This window comes from Chelonoidis abingdonii, chromosome 16 (assembly GCF_003597395.2).
Source record: "Chelonoidis abingdonii isolate Lonesome George chromosome 16, CheloAbing_2.0, whole genome shotgun sequence".
Lineage (NCBI taxonomy): Eukaryota > Metazoa > Chordata > Testudines > Testudinidae > Chelonoidis > Chelonoidis abingdonii.
Window position 1 is genome coordinate 3,419,700 of NC_133784.1, and position 14,151 is coordinate 3,433,850.

Here is a 14,151-nt window from a genome sequence, read left to right on the forward strand (position 1 = left end):
TTTATATAGCATCTCTCATCTTGAAGGATCTCAAAGTGCTTCACCAGATATACATACCCAGGATCCTGCTGTTCTGTGATTTATGTGGAAATGGATGAAGTCTGTAGATGCAGAGCTGAGCTCCAGAATCTGAGCTTTAATTTTAAAAAAATTGTTCTCAAGGATGGAAAGAAACCCTTAAAAAAATGTAAACTGAAGTGATATCTGCCTGGGCTTGCAGCCAACCTGAAATAACAGCTCTGAGGCAGGAGTTGCCCCACTGAGATAAACTGGGCAAGGACTCAAATCTAAAAATGCCAGTTTGAATCCCTATATTGTTAGCTATTCCCCGATGAACACTTTAGCACTTATATCCAGTTAATGCGTTTATTCCCCCCATAATCTTCAACTGCCTTCCTCATTTTCCCCAGCCAAATGTGCCAAATGTTTGGTTCCCAGCTACCTAAATCTTCAGATTTTCCGACTGCTTTCATGACGCAGTGAGATATTGTCAATGCAAAGAACTGTCACATACTGATAATGTCGGCCCAGTGTAAAATAAATTGAGTTTAATATTAAAAAAACAACAGGCACTACTATGCTGATTGCATTTTTTGCTTTCACTGCAGTACAATCTCCATTTTAAAACATATAGGAAGCTATCTTCTGATTTCCATATTTCTTCTAAGGAGCAGCTGTATTCAAGTGCCCTGTTGCAAAATTTAGGTCCAGACAAAGGACGAAGCATCAGGAATTACTGCTGTTGAATCTGGAGAGATCGGAACTCCTCATGTTTGTGTTACTAGTTTTTACGTAAGTATCTCACTGTGGGAAACAGACTGCCAGTATCAGAGGGATTAAGCAGTAGGTACAACAGTTACATAAAAGCAACAAGACTACAGGGTGTGGTGATAAATAGTATCAGCACATTAGAGACGGGTGATCAGTTCACAATCGTTCCAGGGGGCGTGTGCGCAGGCCCTCCGTTCTACTCAACCCTTTGATATTATAGAAATATACAGAATATCACCACCCCATTTCTCGGGTCATACAAGATGGAGTGATCTTTCTTACTTCCTGTCCTTTGAGCCTCCCTTTTCCCCTACACCTTTGATAAGAATCCTGCTATCTTTAATCAGCTTCTCTCTCTCTGTTTGGTGCCCTCCAGAAATAGGCTAGTCTACACTGGGACCTTACACCGGAAGAGCTATGTCTCTCGGGGGTATGAAAAATCCACATCCCTGAGAGATGTAGCTATGCTGGCCTAACCCCTGGTGTAGGTGGCACTAGGCCGACAGGAGAATTCTTCCGTTGATCTAGTCACTGCCTCTTGGGGAAGTGGATTACCTATACTAATGGGAAAACCCCTCCCGTTGGCATAGACAGGGCTTGGCTACACTGGAGGGTTGCAGCGCTGGTGGTGGGTTTACAGCGCTGCAACTTACTCACCGTCCACACTTGCAAGGCACATACAGCGCTGCATCTCCCTGGCTGCAGCGCTGGCTGTATTCCTGCTCTGCCTGGGGTATAAAGATTGCAGCGCTGGTGATGCAGCGCTGCGACTGCTCTTTTCGCAAGGTGTGGCACCAAAAGCACTGTAATTGGCCTCCGAGATGTATCGAGGACAGAAATGCCTGTTCAGGCATCTGCTGTTTTGTCGTGAACTCCGGGCTCCCTGGGGAGAGGCTGCTTAGAGAAGAAGGAAAAGGGGGAGAGAGGAGGCAGAGCGGAGCTGCTATATCTAAAACAAAACACAGCTCGTTTGCTCGAGCAGAGGCAGGCAGGTGGATTCCTTTGGAATGTTCACAGTCTGCTTGAGGAGAGATTAACACGCGGGGGGGAGGGGGAGTCTGTTTTGGAGCAGCTGCTGATCTGGTCTGAAGGCTATTTGCATTAGTGAATAAAGGGTGGGGAAGGGGTCCAAAACTTTTTAAATGATTGAAGGCTGGTGCTGTGTATCTTCCAGTCCTAGAACTTGCAGCAGGGAGCTGACTACTACAGTGTCAGCTCCAAAAATCCCCCACTCCCTGTCCCCTCCACCGCTCCTGTCTCCCACGCTCCCTGCCACACTCCACCCCACCCCCCTCTTTTGAAAAGCACGTTGCAGCCACTTGAACGCTGGGATAGCTGCCCACAATGCACCACTCCCCACAGCGCTGCAGCGCTGGCCCTACACAGCTGTACGAAGACAGCTGTAACTCCCAGCGCTGCACAGCTGTAAGCGTAGCCATACCCGCAGTGTCTACACTGAAGTGCTACAGCGCCATCGTAGTGGTTTAAGTGGAAACACTCTAGACCTGACATCTCCAGTCCTTGTGAGTCAGTGGACGTATTTGCAGCACAAAGGAATCCTGTCCTCCGACTCAATTAGAAGACAAAATATGGGCACTCTCAGTTCCCTGGGTAAAAAATTAAGCTAGCAAGGAGTGTAGACAACAGTGTACATTAATCAAGGCTCCACACACCTACTCTACATCCATGGAATCTGCCCAGAATCCATTTCTCGCCAGATGAATTGTGCTCCAAATCTGAACTTATTTTTTTAAAAAAGGTGAAATTTCTAGTCCTGATGCATAAGAAAACCTTATAAATAAGGCTACAATTATGTCATGGAATCCGTGACTTCCAGAGATCTCCAGGGTATCTTTCGCTTCAGCCCTGGGGCAGCTCTCAGCTGCTGCTAACAGCAGCACCCTTGCTTTCCCCCGCACCTCCCAGCCCCTGGGCAGCAGGGAGATCTGGAGCTCCCAGCCTCTGCAAGAGGACCTGGGACCCCACACAGCTGTTGCTGTGACTCCCCCAAGAGCTCCCTGCCACACTAGGAGGCAAGGATCCCCAGAGCTGCCCAGCTGCAGCGGGCATGGGAGAAGGGGACCCTGGAGCTGCCCAGCCGTTGCAGGTGCTGGACTCTCCGTCCCTTCCCATTTTGTCAGTGATATTTTTAGTAAAAGTCAGGGACAAGTCACAGGGTTCTGTGAATTTCTGGTTATTGCCCGGGACCTGTCTCTGACATTTACTAAAAATATCCAAGACAAAATCTTAGCCTTACTTCTAAACAAAGTGAATCAAATGTAAATCAACCCAGTGTAGTACAGGGCGTCTGTTGCAGATAGTCTAAAATGATGAAAACTCAAGCTGTGCTTGTCTCCGAAGCTAAACACAACTGCCTGAGCCAAATGGAGAAGGTTTTTTTGTTGCAAACTCCAAGCACTCTGTCCTGGCTGTTGGTAGGAAGTACCACTGACATTACACCAGAAGATGACAGGCTAAGCAGGTCCTAACTGGCACAACACTCTCGCCCAGCCCAAAGCAGGGATCCAGTTGTTGCGACTGTTGTAGCACAGCTAGATGGCAACACATAAAGGGAATTTAAGAAGGAAACCCAGAAGAAGGCTCAGAAAGGCTTATGGTCATGCGGATTATGAAGCGAGTCTATAAAACAAGGAAGGACTTACACCAGAGTTCATAGTAGTAGTTGCAACACTGTGACTGTCCACAACAGTGGCCTGTTTCACATATATAACTTTGATTGTTGACGCCCAGGCAGGTTTGCTTGTCCTAAAATTAAAAACAGAGACACACAAGTTACTAACATTATATTTTTAAAATGTCATTATAGAACGCCTTCCACACAAGGCTCTCAAAGCATTTTAAACACATGCATTGGATTTCTCAAGACACTAGTGAGGTATGTAAGTATTAACTCAAATTTACACAAACAGAGAGAGCGCGAAAGCACTGCCCAAGTCTATTCCATAATTGAGATGAGAACCCAGGTCTACCAACTGTATATGGTCCCAGGCTTTAACAACTAGACCATGTTACCTTTTATTACACACCCTCTGGTTCATTTTTAAGATATCACATTTTGTGCTCTGGACATTTTGTACACAGGAGAGAGAGATTTTGTTCCACATTTTACTTTGTTGTATTACTGAGGCCACGTGTCAAGCGGAGGAAATGCTTTATAAATAGAGAATGTTGTAATCTGAGTGAGAACTGCTTGAGTTTATTTAAATCCAAGTGGCAATTACGGTATATTCTTGTAAAATTTGGCTCTGGAATTATTCTTTATAATTAGTAGCCTAGTTTATACCAGCTTTCCGGTAAAGCTTCTTCCTGGAAGCTTCAGCATTCTAGGAGTGGAGCCAAATCAGCTGTACATCATCACCTTGCAGTCTTCCCTCACTGTGGTTCTCAGCCTGTGGTCCAGGTAACACATTGTGGACCGCATACGTGGCCCACAATGATAAAATAGTTGAGAACCACTAGTTTATGTGTTACTACAAACAGGACTACATGTTTAAGTGATGTGTTTTCAAGTACACACCATAACAGGTGAAGAACAACTGTCATGTTCTTGGTATTTACCAAGGCTAACAGGTTCCCTGGATACCCTGTGTATTTTTTATTCCTTCATTTTAGGGGTTTTTTTTGTTTTTTTTTAAACCAAGTGATATTTCACTTTCGTTGAACATACCACTCAGACCAATTATAGTTCATGTAAATGGCATTCTATTTTTGGATTCAAGGAACATGTGAGTATCAGTATTAAAACATTCCCACCCTTCCCACCAACCCAACCAAGAGTTAGCGCACACCACAAAAACCACACTTCTGGATTCAACTCCTCAAGTGCCTGCATTGAAGTAGGAGTGTAGTTTCTAAGGGTATGTCTACATTACCTGCCGGATTAGCGGGTAGCAATCAATCTATCGGGGATTGATTTATCGCTTGTAGGGCAGACGCGATAAATCAACCCCCGATCACTCTCCTGTCACCTGTTGAACTCCACCTCGGCGAGAGACGGAAGCAAAGTTGAGGGGGAGCCGCAGCGCACCACGAGGACACGAAGTATGTAATTTTAATTTGATCTAAAATATGTTGACTTCAGCTACGCTATTCTCGTAAAGCCTTGCAAACTGTAAAGGGGTTTTGAGCATGTGCACAGCTTCATGAAAATACAGAACAGAGTGCTACTTTCCCTTAATCTGAATTGGGGTAGAGGCCATGAAAAAAATATCAGCAGTCCACCTGCTTAATAGACAGAATGAGAGAGGGCTGCCTGTTCTGCTAGCTCTGCAGAGGCAGCAGAACTTTCTGCCAGACAAACCTCCCAAAGGGCTTGGCTACACTTGGAAGTTGCAGCGCTGGTGAGGGGGTTACAGCGCTGCAACTTACCAAGTGTCCACACTTACAGAGCTCAGCCAGCTCTGCAACTCCCTTCCTGCAGCGCTGGCTGTACACCTGCGGTCCGCTCGGTGTAGCGAATCAGCGCTCTGATGCAGTGCTGCTTCATCAGGTGTTGTGACACTCACCAGCGCTGTGAGTGGCTCCCAGGGTATTAGGAGGTATCCCCAGCAAGTCTGTATTACACAACTACCGGAAGTACTCCCCGGGGCTACTTATCTAAAAACAAACACAGCTCTGCTTTTGCTGCAGCTGAGCGAGTGAGCCGAGCTTTGGAATGTTCACAGCTGTTTGCTATTGAGGAGACAAACACGCACGGCGGGGGGGTGGCCGTCGGAGAAGCTGCTTATCTGGTCTGAAGCCTTTTTACATTTAAGAGTGATTGAGAGAGGGGTGGGGGAAATGGCCAGAATTTGCAAGGCAGGGAGCTGTCACACAGTGTCTGCTCCAAAAATCCACTCTCTCTGTCTCCCGCAAGCTCCCTGTCACACTCCACCCCACCCCCCTCTTTTGAAAAGCACGTTGCAGCCACTTGAACGCTGGGATAGCTGCCCACAATGCACCACTCCCAACAGCGCTGCAAATGCTGCAAATGTGGCCACACTGCAGCGCTGGCCCTACACAGCTGTACGACCACAGCTGTATCTACTAGCGCTGCAAAAATGTAAGTGTAGCCATGCCCAAAGAGCTTGGCTGCAAGCGACTGCTTTTTCCATTCACAACCCTGATGCTAGACTTGCTTTGAAATCAAGTTCATTCAATCATGAAGTGCTAACGCAATTAAACAGTGTTACAAAGTACCACACGTTTTATGTTCTTGACTGGAGGGGCTTTTTTTTTTTTTTTTGTAAATGCTAGATGCAGAAATCAGATGTCCCACACCTTGATAGGCTCTTTTCCACCTGTAATTTCTAAGATGACAGTCAAATGTGCAAGTCACTCTGCTGCGCTATCATAGCATTTTACATTTCAATTTCTTTAACCACAGCATGTTTCCCAACGTGCAATTATGGTCAAGGAAATAACTAGAAATGGCACATCTTGCAATGTTTTTGTGGCTGATGTATCCCAACTCATATCTGTCCACTTACTAACTATTTTTTCTCCTATTAGCCATGCAGCAGCAATGCTATTGGAGAATGAATCAATTCTTTCCTGGCTCATACATCAGCAGAATTGAGATTTAAAATCTGTAATATTGTTAAAGATGCACAAGAAAATGCAAAACTTGATTTTCAGATGAGAAATTTGGCTTTGCAGCCGTGACAAACTCTAAAGCGACATTACGTGTGTCAACTGAACAACTGTGAGTTAGAGTCAGAGACAGTCCAGAACTGGAATCTCGCACTGTCATTTCAAGTGTTGCTTTGCACCAGGTCACACATTTCAAGGAATTAAACAGCATCTATTCCTAAACACATTTTCTTCTGTTCAAAGTATAACATTTCAAAGAGTAAAAACGACGACTTTGTGGCAACAACCTGTAACAAAGATATAAACCTCCCTGGATTGTCTCACTCACTTAAAGTTCAATTTTATTTTGGGGGATTTCATCGTAAGTTGTTCAAACCACATCATCAACCCTCTGAATTCCCCCCACTGACTCCCCCTTGCCTACAAAAATCGAGTTTAAGACAACTGCCCTTTCCAGTCCAGCGCTGCACAGTATCATCCTTGTCCATACATACTTACAGCGGGCATTTGGTGACCCTGAATGTTTTGTCTTGTTAATTAAGTATGTTGTAACTACCACCAGGCACTTCGTTAAACTTTGATTTCTCACTGCATCCCACTTTATCCCTTTACTCCACAAGTGATGCAAACCTGATTTAGAGTCTCCTCCTCGCCCTTCCTTCCCCCCCACAATATTCAATCTCTTGTAGGCACAGAAGGCTGCATGGAATATCACATTTTCCTCTGTTTATATGTCAGGCTGCCACCCACTAACTCAATCACATAGCCTGAAAACCCTCTTTTCCCACAAGGCCTACAAACGTTAAAAACTTACTTCAACAACATGCCATTCCCATTCCCATCTATATTATATGAAAGATTTAAGTTATAACCATCTCAAGTCTCCAAACGTGTTCTTGTTGGGACTTTGCGATTTAAGCCAAGCTCTTCTTGGGCAAGGGATGCATTTGTAAACACTCTGTTTAGACTATTATTTGGAACACTAAACACATGGTGCTTATATAATAATTAAGGTAGCCTTCAACTGCAGCTCTTTCAAATGAAGATTAATTTTTACAAAATCGCAGCCATTGAATTATTAGTTACCAACATACCCCAAACAATGTGACTCTTATATTTCAAATGTCTCCTGGGCAAACACCATGTACCTTTGTTATTATTAATTATTAAAGTGAGGCACAAAAGAAAAAAAAACAGGTGTGAGCAAGACAAAGGTCAGGAAGAATATTTTTGTACGAAGAGAACGCATGCATGCAAAAAATTGTCTCCTGGAGGCAATAATGAAAGGATTAATGCATTGTGTTAAATTGCTTTTGTGTCTTGCAGCTATTTTTAGATAAGTGGCTGTAAAGGTCATTTTAATCAGAGAAAGGACTTTCTGTGCTAATAATAATGGAACAATTAGATAGTTGCAGTTTTAAAAAGGACATCGGCAAATGCTGCTTTGTGTGTTATTCTTGCACTCACTTGTAAGTTTTATCATCAGAAATGTGGGGGGGGGGATCTTAGCTGACCAATTCCCCACCCTCGTTTTATTAAAGCATTATTCTTTGCCATAGGTACTAAAGCTGCAATGCAGGGATTCTATTGGACACTACTGGCTGTGTCTGGTTGTCAAATAGCAGCAGTTTGCAAGCATGCTTCTCCCACCTCAGTCTTCACTGGGCTAACTGCAACCATTCTTCTCTACTGGGAACCTCACCACAGTTATCCATTTGCTGTCACCTCCAGAATAGATTCCTGCAGTGGAGTCTACACGGGACTACTCCTGAAGGACATTCAAACTTCGGCTTAGAGGAGAAAGTGCCAGTCTCCTTCCTTAGCATTTTGTGCATGTGCCCATTACATCTATTCTAGAAGATTGATCTGTTTCCAGCTAGTTTCCAGGTACAATTCAAAGAGTTGGGTCTCCCCATAAAGCTCTGCATACTCTGGGTTCTAGGTACATTACAGACTGCCTCTTTTAGGCTATCCTCCAAAAGCCATGACTATCTGGGACATGTGAGCTGAGCCAGTGTTAAGGGATAGCAAGCATGGCAAATTCCCAGGGCCCCATGCCACAGGACTTCAGCTCCAAGCTGCTGGGCCAGGGCTCCAGCTTCAGCCTGGTGGGGCTGGGGTTTTGGCTTCAGCTTCAGAAACGTTGCAGAAATCCAATGTGTAAGCAGGTAAGGAAGGCAGGGTGGGGGCCCACTCCGTTTCTGCCCTTGACCCCAGCAAATCTAATGCCATTCTTGCATGTGAGTTGACAGAATGTTGATATGTACCATTTTGGGGGCAGGTGTCTTCAGTGGAGGGTCCCCAAGCCTGGCACTCAGTTCCTACACCCACTTGGTACAACAGAGCAAGCACAGCAAGCTGATGGACATGCTGAGGTTGAGTTGGCACAGTCTGAAGATCCTTTCTGTATTATTTTGACATGTTAATCTGGATTATTTTTGCATTACATCTGTAGTATTTATAATACACACTATATAAATAAATAAAAGTAAACTTGGCTATTTTGGTTCGTTTCCCAGTAAATAATAAACCCACTGCTGTGTTGACAACTCCACAACTAACAGGGGACGTGCAAAGCTGCTTTTATTTACACCTTGTATAAACAGTGATTTCAAGTTTCGCAGTATACAACTTTCAAAACTGTATTAATAAAAGGCTAATTAAGATTTCTATAAACACTTCATATTCAGAATGCTTTACAAACAATCCTTGGAACACCCCTCTGGAGGTGGGCACATGCAGAACCTGAGACAGCATCGTTAAGCAATTTGTTTAAAACCACAGAGAACACTAGTGCATTTGTGCTGGGATTAGGAATCAAATTTCTGACTCCTAGTTCTGCACTCAGACCTCACTGTGTATTCAAGTCATAAACTTAAAGGTCAATTTTGAGACTAAACTACTTAACGTCTCTAACCTTCACATGTATGCTACCTGAACTGCCAGTCACAAACGAGCAACAAATAACTACAGAATTAGAGAGACAAGGTAGGTGAAGTAATATCTTTTATTGGACCAAATTCTGTTGGTGAGAGACAAGCTTTTGAGCTTACACAGAGCACTTCTTCAGGTCTAGGAAAGGTACTTGGCATGTCACAGCTAAACACAAGGTGGAACAGAAAAGGAGTTAACACACGGCACAAGGGACCAGTCAAGAGGAAGTAAGCAGTAACACATCTACAGTCATAGGACAAAGGAGGGTTACAGATTGTTGTAATGAGCCATTAATCTATTAAGTCCATTATTTTTGGTGTTTAGCTGAGTTATGAATTTAAGTTCCCAGGCTTGATTTTAGAAGGCGTTGGGCACGTTTCCTTGGAGGATGAGAGAGGGATTTTTTTTCTTTACTGAAGCATGCTTTCTTGGGGCATTTGGGTGGCACGGTCCTGATGCAATCTACTTATCTGGTGGTATGTTCTTGTTTGGTGAACGCGGTTTTAAGTGCATTAGGTGTGTATCCTGGGACTTCTCCTCAGAGCACATTTGGGAGTCTCTGTGCTTAGCTGTAGCTTACAGATTTCTTGGTGTGTTTGGGGTGGTTCTGGATGTGGTTTCTTGTATATAATTGTCTGTAGGATCCATTATTGAAACTGATTGTGGTGCCCAGGAAACTGATGCTGGTGTGGGAGTGTTTCAGACAGAATTTAATGGGTAGGCGGTGGTGGCAGAAGTTGTAGTGGAATTCTATGAGGGAGTTCAGGTCATCTGTCCAGAGGATGATGAAAATATCGATATATGTCAGAGTATCCTTGATTTTGTGATGCCTTTGTCCAGAAATTCTTCCTCATGGCAGCCCATGAAGAGGTTGGCACATCCTGGGGAGCATCCTACTATCCAGGGCTGTTCCCATGGTTTGGAGAAAAAGTGTTTGTTGTTGAATGTAAAACTTATCAGTGAGGATGAAATGGATGAGTTGGCAATGTTTGGCGTGGAGATCTGAGTGCTGTCCACTGTCTTGTAAATATTTGTGGCAGCCAACAAAGCTGTCATTATGAGGGATGCTGGTGTATAGGGAGGTGACATCTAAGGTGGCAAGGATGGTGTTCTGAGCGAGGTTAGCCCTGTAACCATGACACAAGCATCTTCTAGATAACATGCAGAACATACAAGAAATTTGAGTTTACACACACACACACACACACACTCTTGAACTACCACCTCTGATCTGACCATCCATGCCGCTTCCTGCAGCTCCCATTGGCCTGGAACAGTGAAAGGCAGCCACTGGGAGCTGCGGGCAGCTGTGCCTGTGGATGGTCAATGTAAACACTGTCTCGTGGCCTGCCAGCGGGTTACCCTGACGGGGCTGCAGGTTGCCCACCACTGCTCTTGATGGATTATCCACTGGTATGGAATTGCAATGTACTAACAAAGATTGTTTAATAAAGTATGATATTTTCTCCCAAAATCATGCTTTGGTGTTAGCTGCTCCTGATTTAAAGTGATTCATAAGGATTCATGGCTCCTCTGAAATCCATGAATATACAAAACTTTCTGGCTGCTCTCCACTTTCCATGTGGTTTCACAGATCTCAGAAAAGATCCTAACAAACAGCAACTACATTAATCATGGCCACGTTCTTTTCTTAGTATGAAAATCTCAATAGTTGTGGTCATCAGTCCTTAGCTGCTGACACAGAATCACAGCAATGTAGGACTGGAAGGGACCTCGATAGATCATCTAGTCCAGTCTCCTGCACTGAGGCAGGACTAAGAATTAATCTAGTCCATCCCTGATAGCTGTTCGTCTAACTTCTTCTCAAAAACTTCCAGTGATGGAGATTCCACAACCGCCCTAGGTAATTTCTTCTAGTGTTTTAGAAGTTTTTCCTAATATCTCACCTAAATCTCCTTTGATGCAATTTAAATCCATTACTTCTTGCCCTGTCCTCAGTGGTGATCCTCTTTTACATACCTGAAGACTTATCAGGTCCCCCCTCAGTCTTCTCTTCTTCAAACTAAACAAATCCAATTTTTTCAATGTTTCCTCAGAGGTCATGTTTCTAGATCTGTAATCATTTTTTGTTGCACTCCTCTGAACTTTCTACAGTTTGTCCACAACTTTCCTGAAGTGCGGTGCCCAGAACTGGACACAATACTCCAGCTGAGGCCTAGTCAGTGCGGAGTAGAGCGGAAGAATTACTTCTCGTGTCTTGCTCACAACACTCCTGCTAATACATGCCAGAATGATGTTCACTTTTTTTAAAACTGTGTTACATTGTTGACTTATTAGTTTGAGATCCACTATAACCCCCCAGAGTCCTCCTTCCTAGGCAGTCACTTCCCGTTTTGTATTTTTTCATTGATTCCTTCCTTCCTACGTGTAGTACTTTGCATTTGTACTTACTGAATCTCACCCTATTTACTTCAGACCATTTCTCCAGGTTTTCAGGATCAGTTTGACTTTTAATCTTCTCCTCCAAAGTGCTTGCAACCCCTCCCAGCTTATCATCGGCAAACTTTATAAGTGTACTCTGTATGCCATTATCCAAATCATTTATGAAGCTGTTGAATAGAACAGACTCCTGCGGGACCCCAATCGATATGTCCTCCCTTCTTGACTGTGAACCACTGATAACTACTGAGTACAGTTTTCCAACCAGTTGTGCACCCACCTGATAGTAGATTCATCTAGTCTGTATCTCCCTAGTTTGTTTATGAAAAGGTCACGTGAGACAATATCAAAAGGCTTACTGAAGTAGAGATATCAATCTATTGTTTGCCCCCATACACAAGGCTTGTTACCCTATCAGAGAAGGATATTGGGTTGGTTTGACATGATTTGCTCTTGACAAATCCACATCGACTGTTACTTATTACCTTCTAGCTGCTTACAAACTGATTATTTGCTCCATTATCTTTCCAGCTATCGAAGTTAAACTGACAGGTCTGTAATTCCCCAGCTTGTCCTTATTCCCCTTTTTATAGATAGGGCAAATATAGTACCTTTCTCCCATCCTCCACAAGTTCACGTAACGATTCCCATGATGAGATTTGGGAGAGTCACCAAAAGTACTTTTATTTTATCATTCTAATTCAAACTAAATTTTCCTTATCTGGCCTCACCAAACTACCCAAAATCAAAGTAACCATGCTCACTTCACAAGTTTCACTCTGCACCATTGTGGCTGGTCTTCATCATATAGCATTAGTCTGTGTTCAAGCAATGAATTGAATGGACACTGACAAATATGGCAATTTCCTGCAATATCCTTAGGAGAGCTTACGGAATTAGGTTTAAGAATGTTTGGGATCCACTGTATGGTTTCTGTGGGCCAGGACTGTGTGCAACTTCTCTCTAAGAGGGGAATGGGGATGTGAACCCAGGGAAGTGTTATGAACTTCAAAGTAGTATACTGAACAATTGCTAAACAATGGCCTTACGGGCAAACAGCGTCAAGTGATTTGCCCAGGAATCCATAGGGGGAGATGAATGCTAATTCCTCTTGTCTCCCCACCCTGATTATGGAAAAATCCAGCCTTTCGATGCCACACCTTGAGAAGTGGACCATTGTCTATGGATAACCTGTTTCCAGAGTCTCAGGATCAAAGGCACAAGCTGTATAAAGCAAAGACTAATCTATTCATAGGTATGCTAGTTTGGAGCGGAGGCTGTTATTACATGAACTTGTAACAGAGACAAGATGGGTGAGGTAATAGAATTTGGTAGAATGGACAACACCACGGCAATGAACCTGTTACTACAGAGAACTCCCTTGATTGGGGTTTGATGGAACTGATTCTTACCAGAGTCCTTGTTGGGGTGATCTCTGGTAAACTTATTAGCATGCCTGTAAATTCTTTTATTGTATTTAATGTGTTTTTTCTGTAATGCTTTCACTTTAAGAATAAAAATGATTGCTGATAAAAGGCTGTATGGTAACTTGTAACTGCTGATAATTACACTGTTTGTAAGCCTCCAAAGAGAAAACAATGCTCACACACTGGCCTGGTTAGGCAGTCCGGCTTGCTGGGAATATCACAGTGTAAGCAGGGGATTGAGTAGCCTGGGAAAACCTTGGTCAGGAAAGAGAGAGACATGGATCTCTAAACAGGAGACGTGGCGGCTGAGAGGCATGGAACCTAGGGCGAGTGCCCTCCAGGGGCAAAAGTACACTTGCGCTGAACTTCACATACAAGTGGATGAAAAAGGGGAAAGCAGTACAGAGACCATATTTATGAGCCACTATTAGTCAGAGTTAAGGAAGTAAATCAGAAAGCTTTCAGAAAATGGATAGACACAAACTTTGTATTTCGATTAATTCACAATCAGCTCTTATACTATATATTTTGTATACCTCCAACAGTAATAAAAGGGGAGAATGGTTGTCTACCAACACAGGAAAAGTGTCTAAGAATCATCAGCCATAAAAACTCATAAGGAAATCTATCAAATGCAAGTTTATGTCTTGATTTTATTAGGTTTCATATATCAGACTGTAACTAGCCATTGGCTAGCCCTGTCCATCATCAATACCTCATGACAGAGTACACACAAGGGAACTGAAGTAAACCGGCGTCTATGCTCAAATAACGAGGGCTTACGTGGCTGTGGGTTTAATGAACTAGTCTTTTACTGCTGAAGATTTTAGCTGAAATGCCGACTCAGGTCACAAGTGCAACTGCATTTAGCGGTTCATCACTGCCCTCAGTTGTGTACGTCATAAATTCATTTTATAACCTATCATGCTGAAGATAATCTCAGATGTAAAATCGTACCCAGTCAAGGCCAAGCCTCACCCTGGACCCAGAACTGTGCAGGGGATTCCCCCATATACTCTGGGGGCAC

The 14,151-nt window shown here is 43.7% G+C and overlaps 1 protein-coding gene across 2 annotated transcripts in view; it reads right to left on the reverse strand.

The window, feature by feature from the left end:
- The window catches only part of WBP1L (WW domain binding protein 1 like), a 91,350-nt gene that overhangs the window by 24,136 nt on the left and 53,063 nt on the right, over positions 1-14,151 (reverse strand). For both annotated transcript variants that reach the window (XM_032766900.2, XM_032766902.1), the window contains exon 2: positions 3,435-3,537. In XM_032766900.2, coding sequence (XP_032622791.1) covers positions 3,435-3,537 — 103 coding nt within the window. The remainder of the gene's footprint in view (positions 1-3,434; positions 3,538-14,151) is intronic.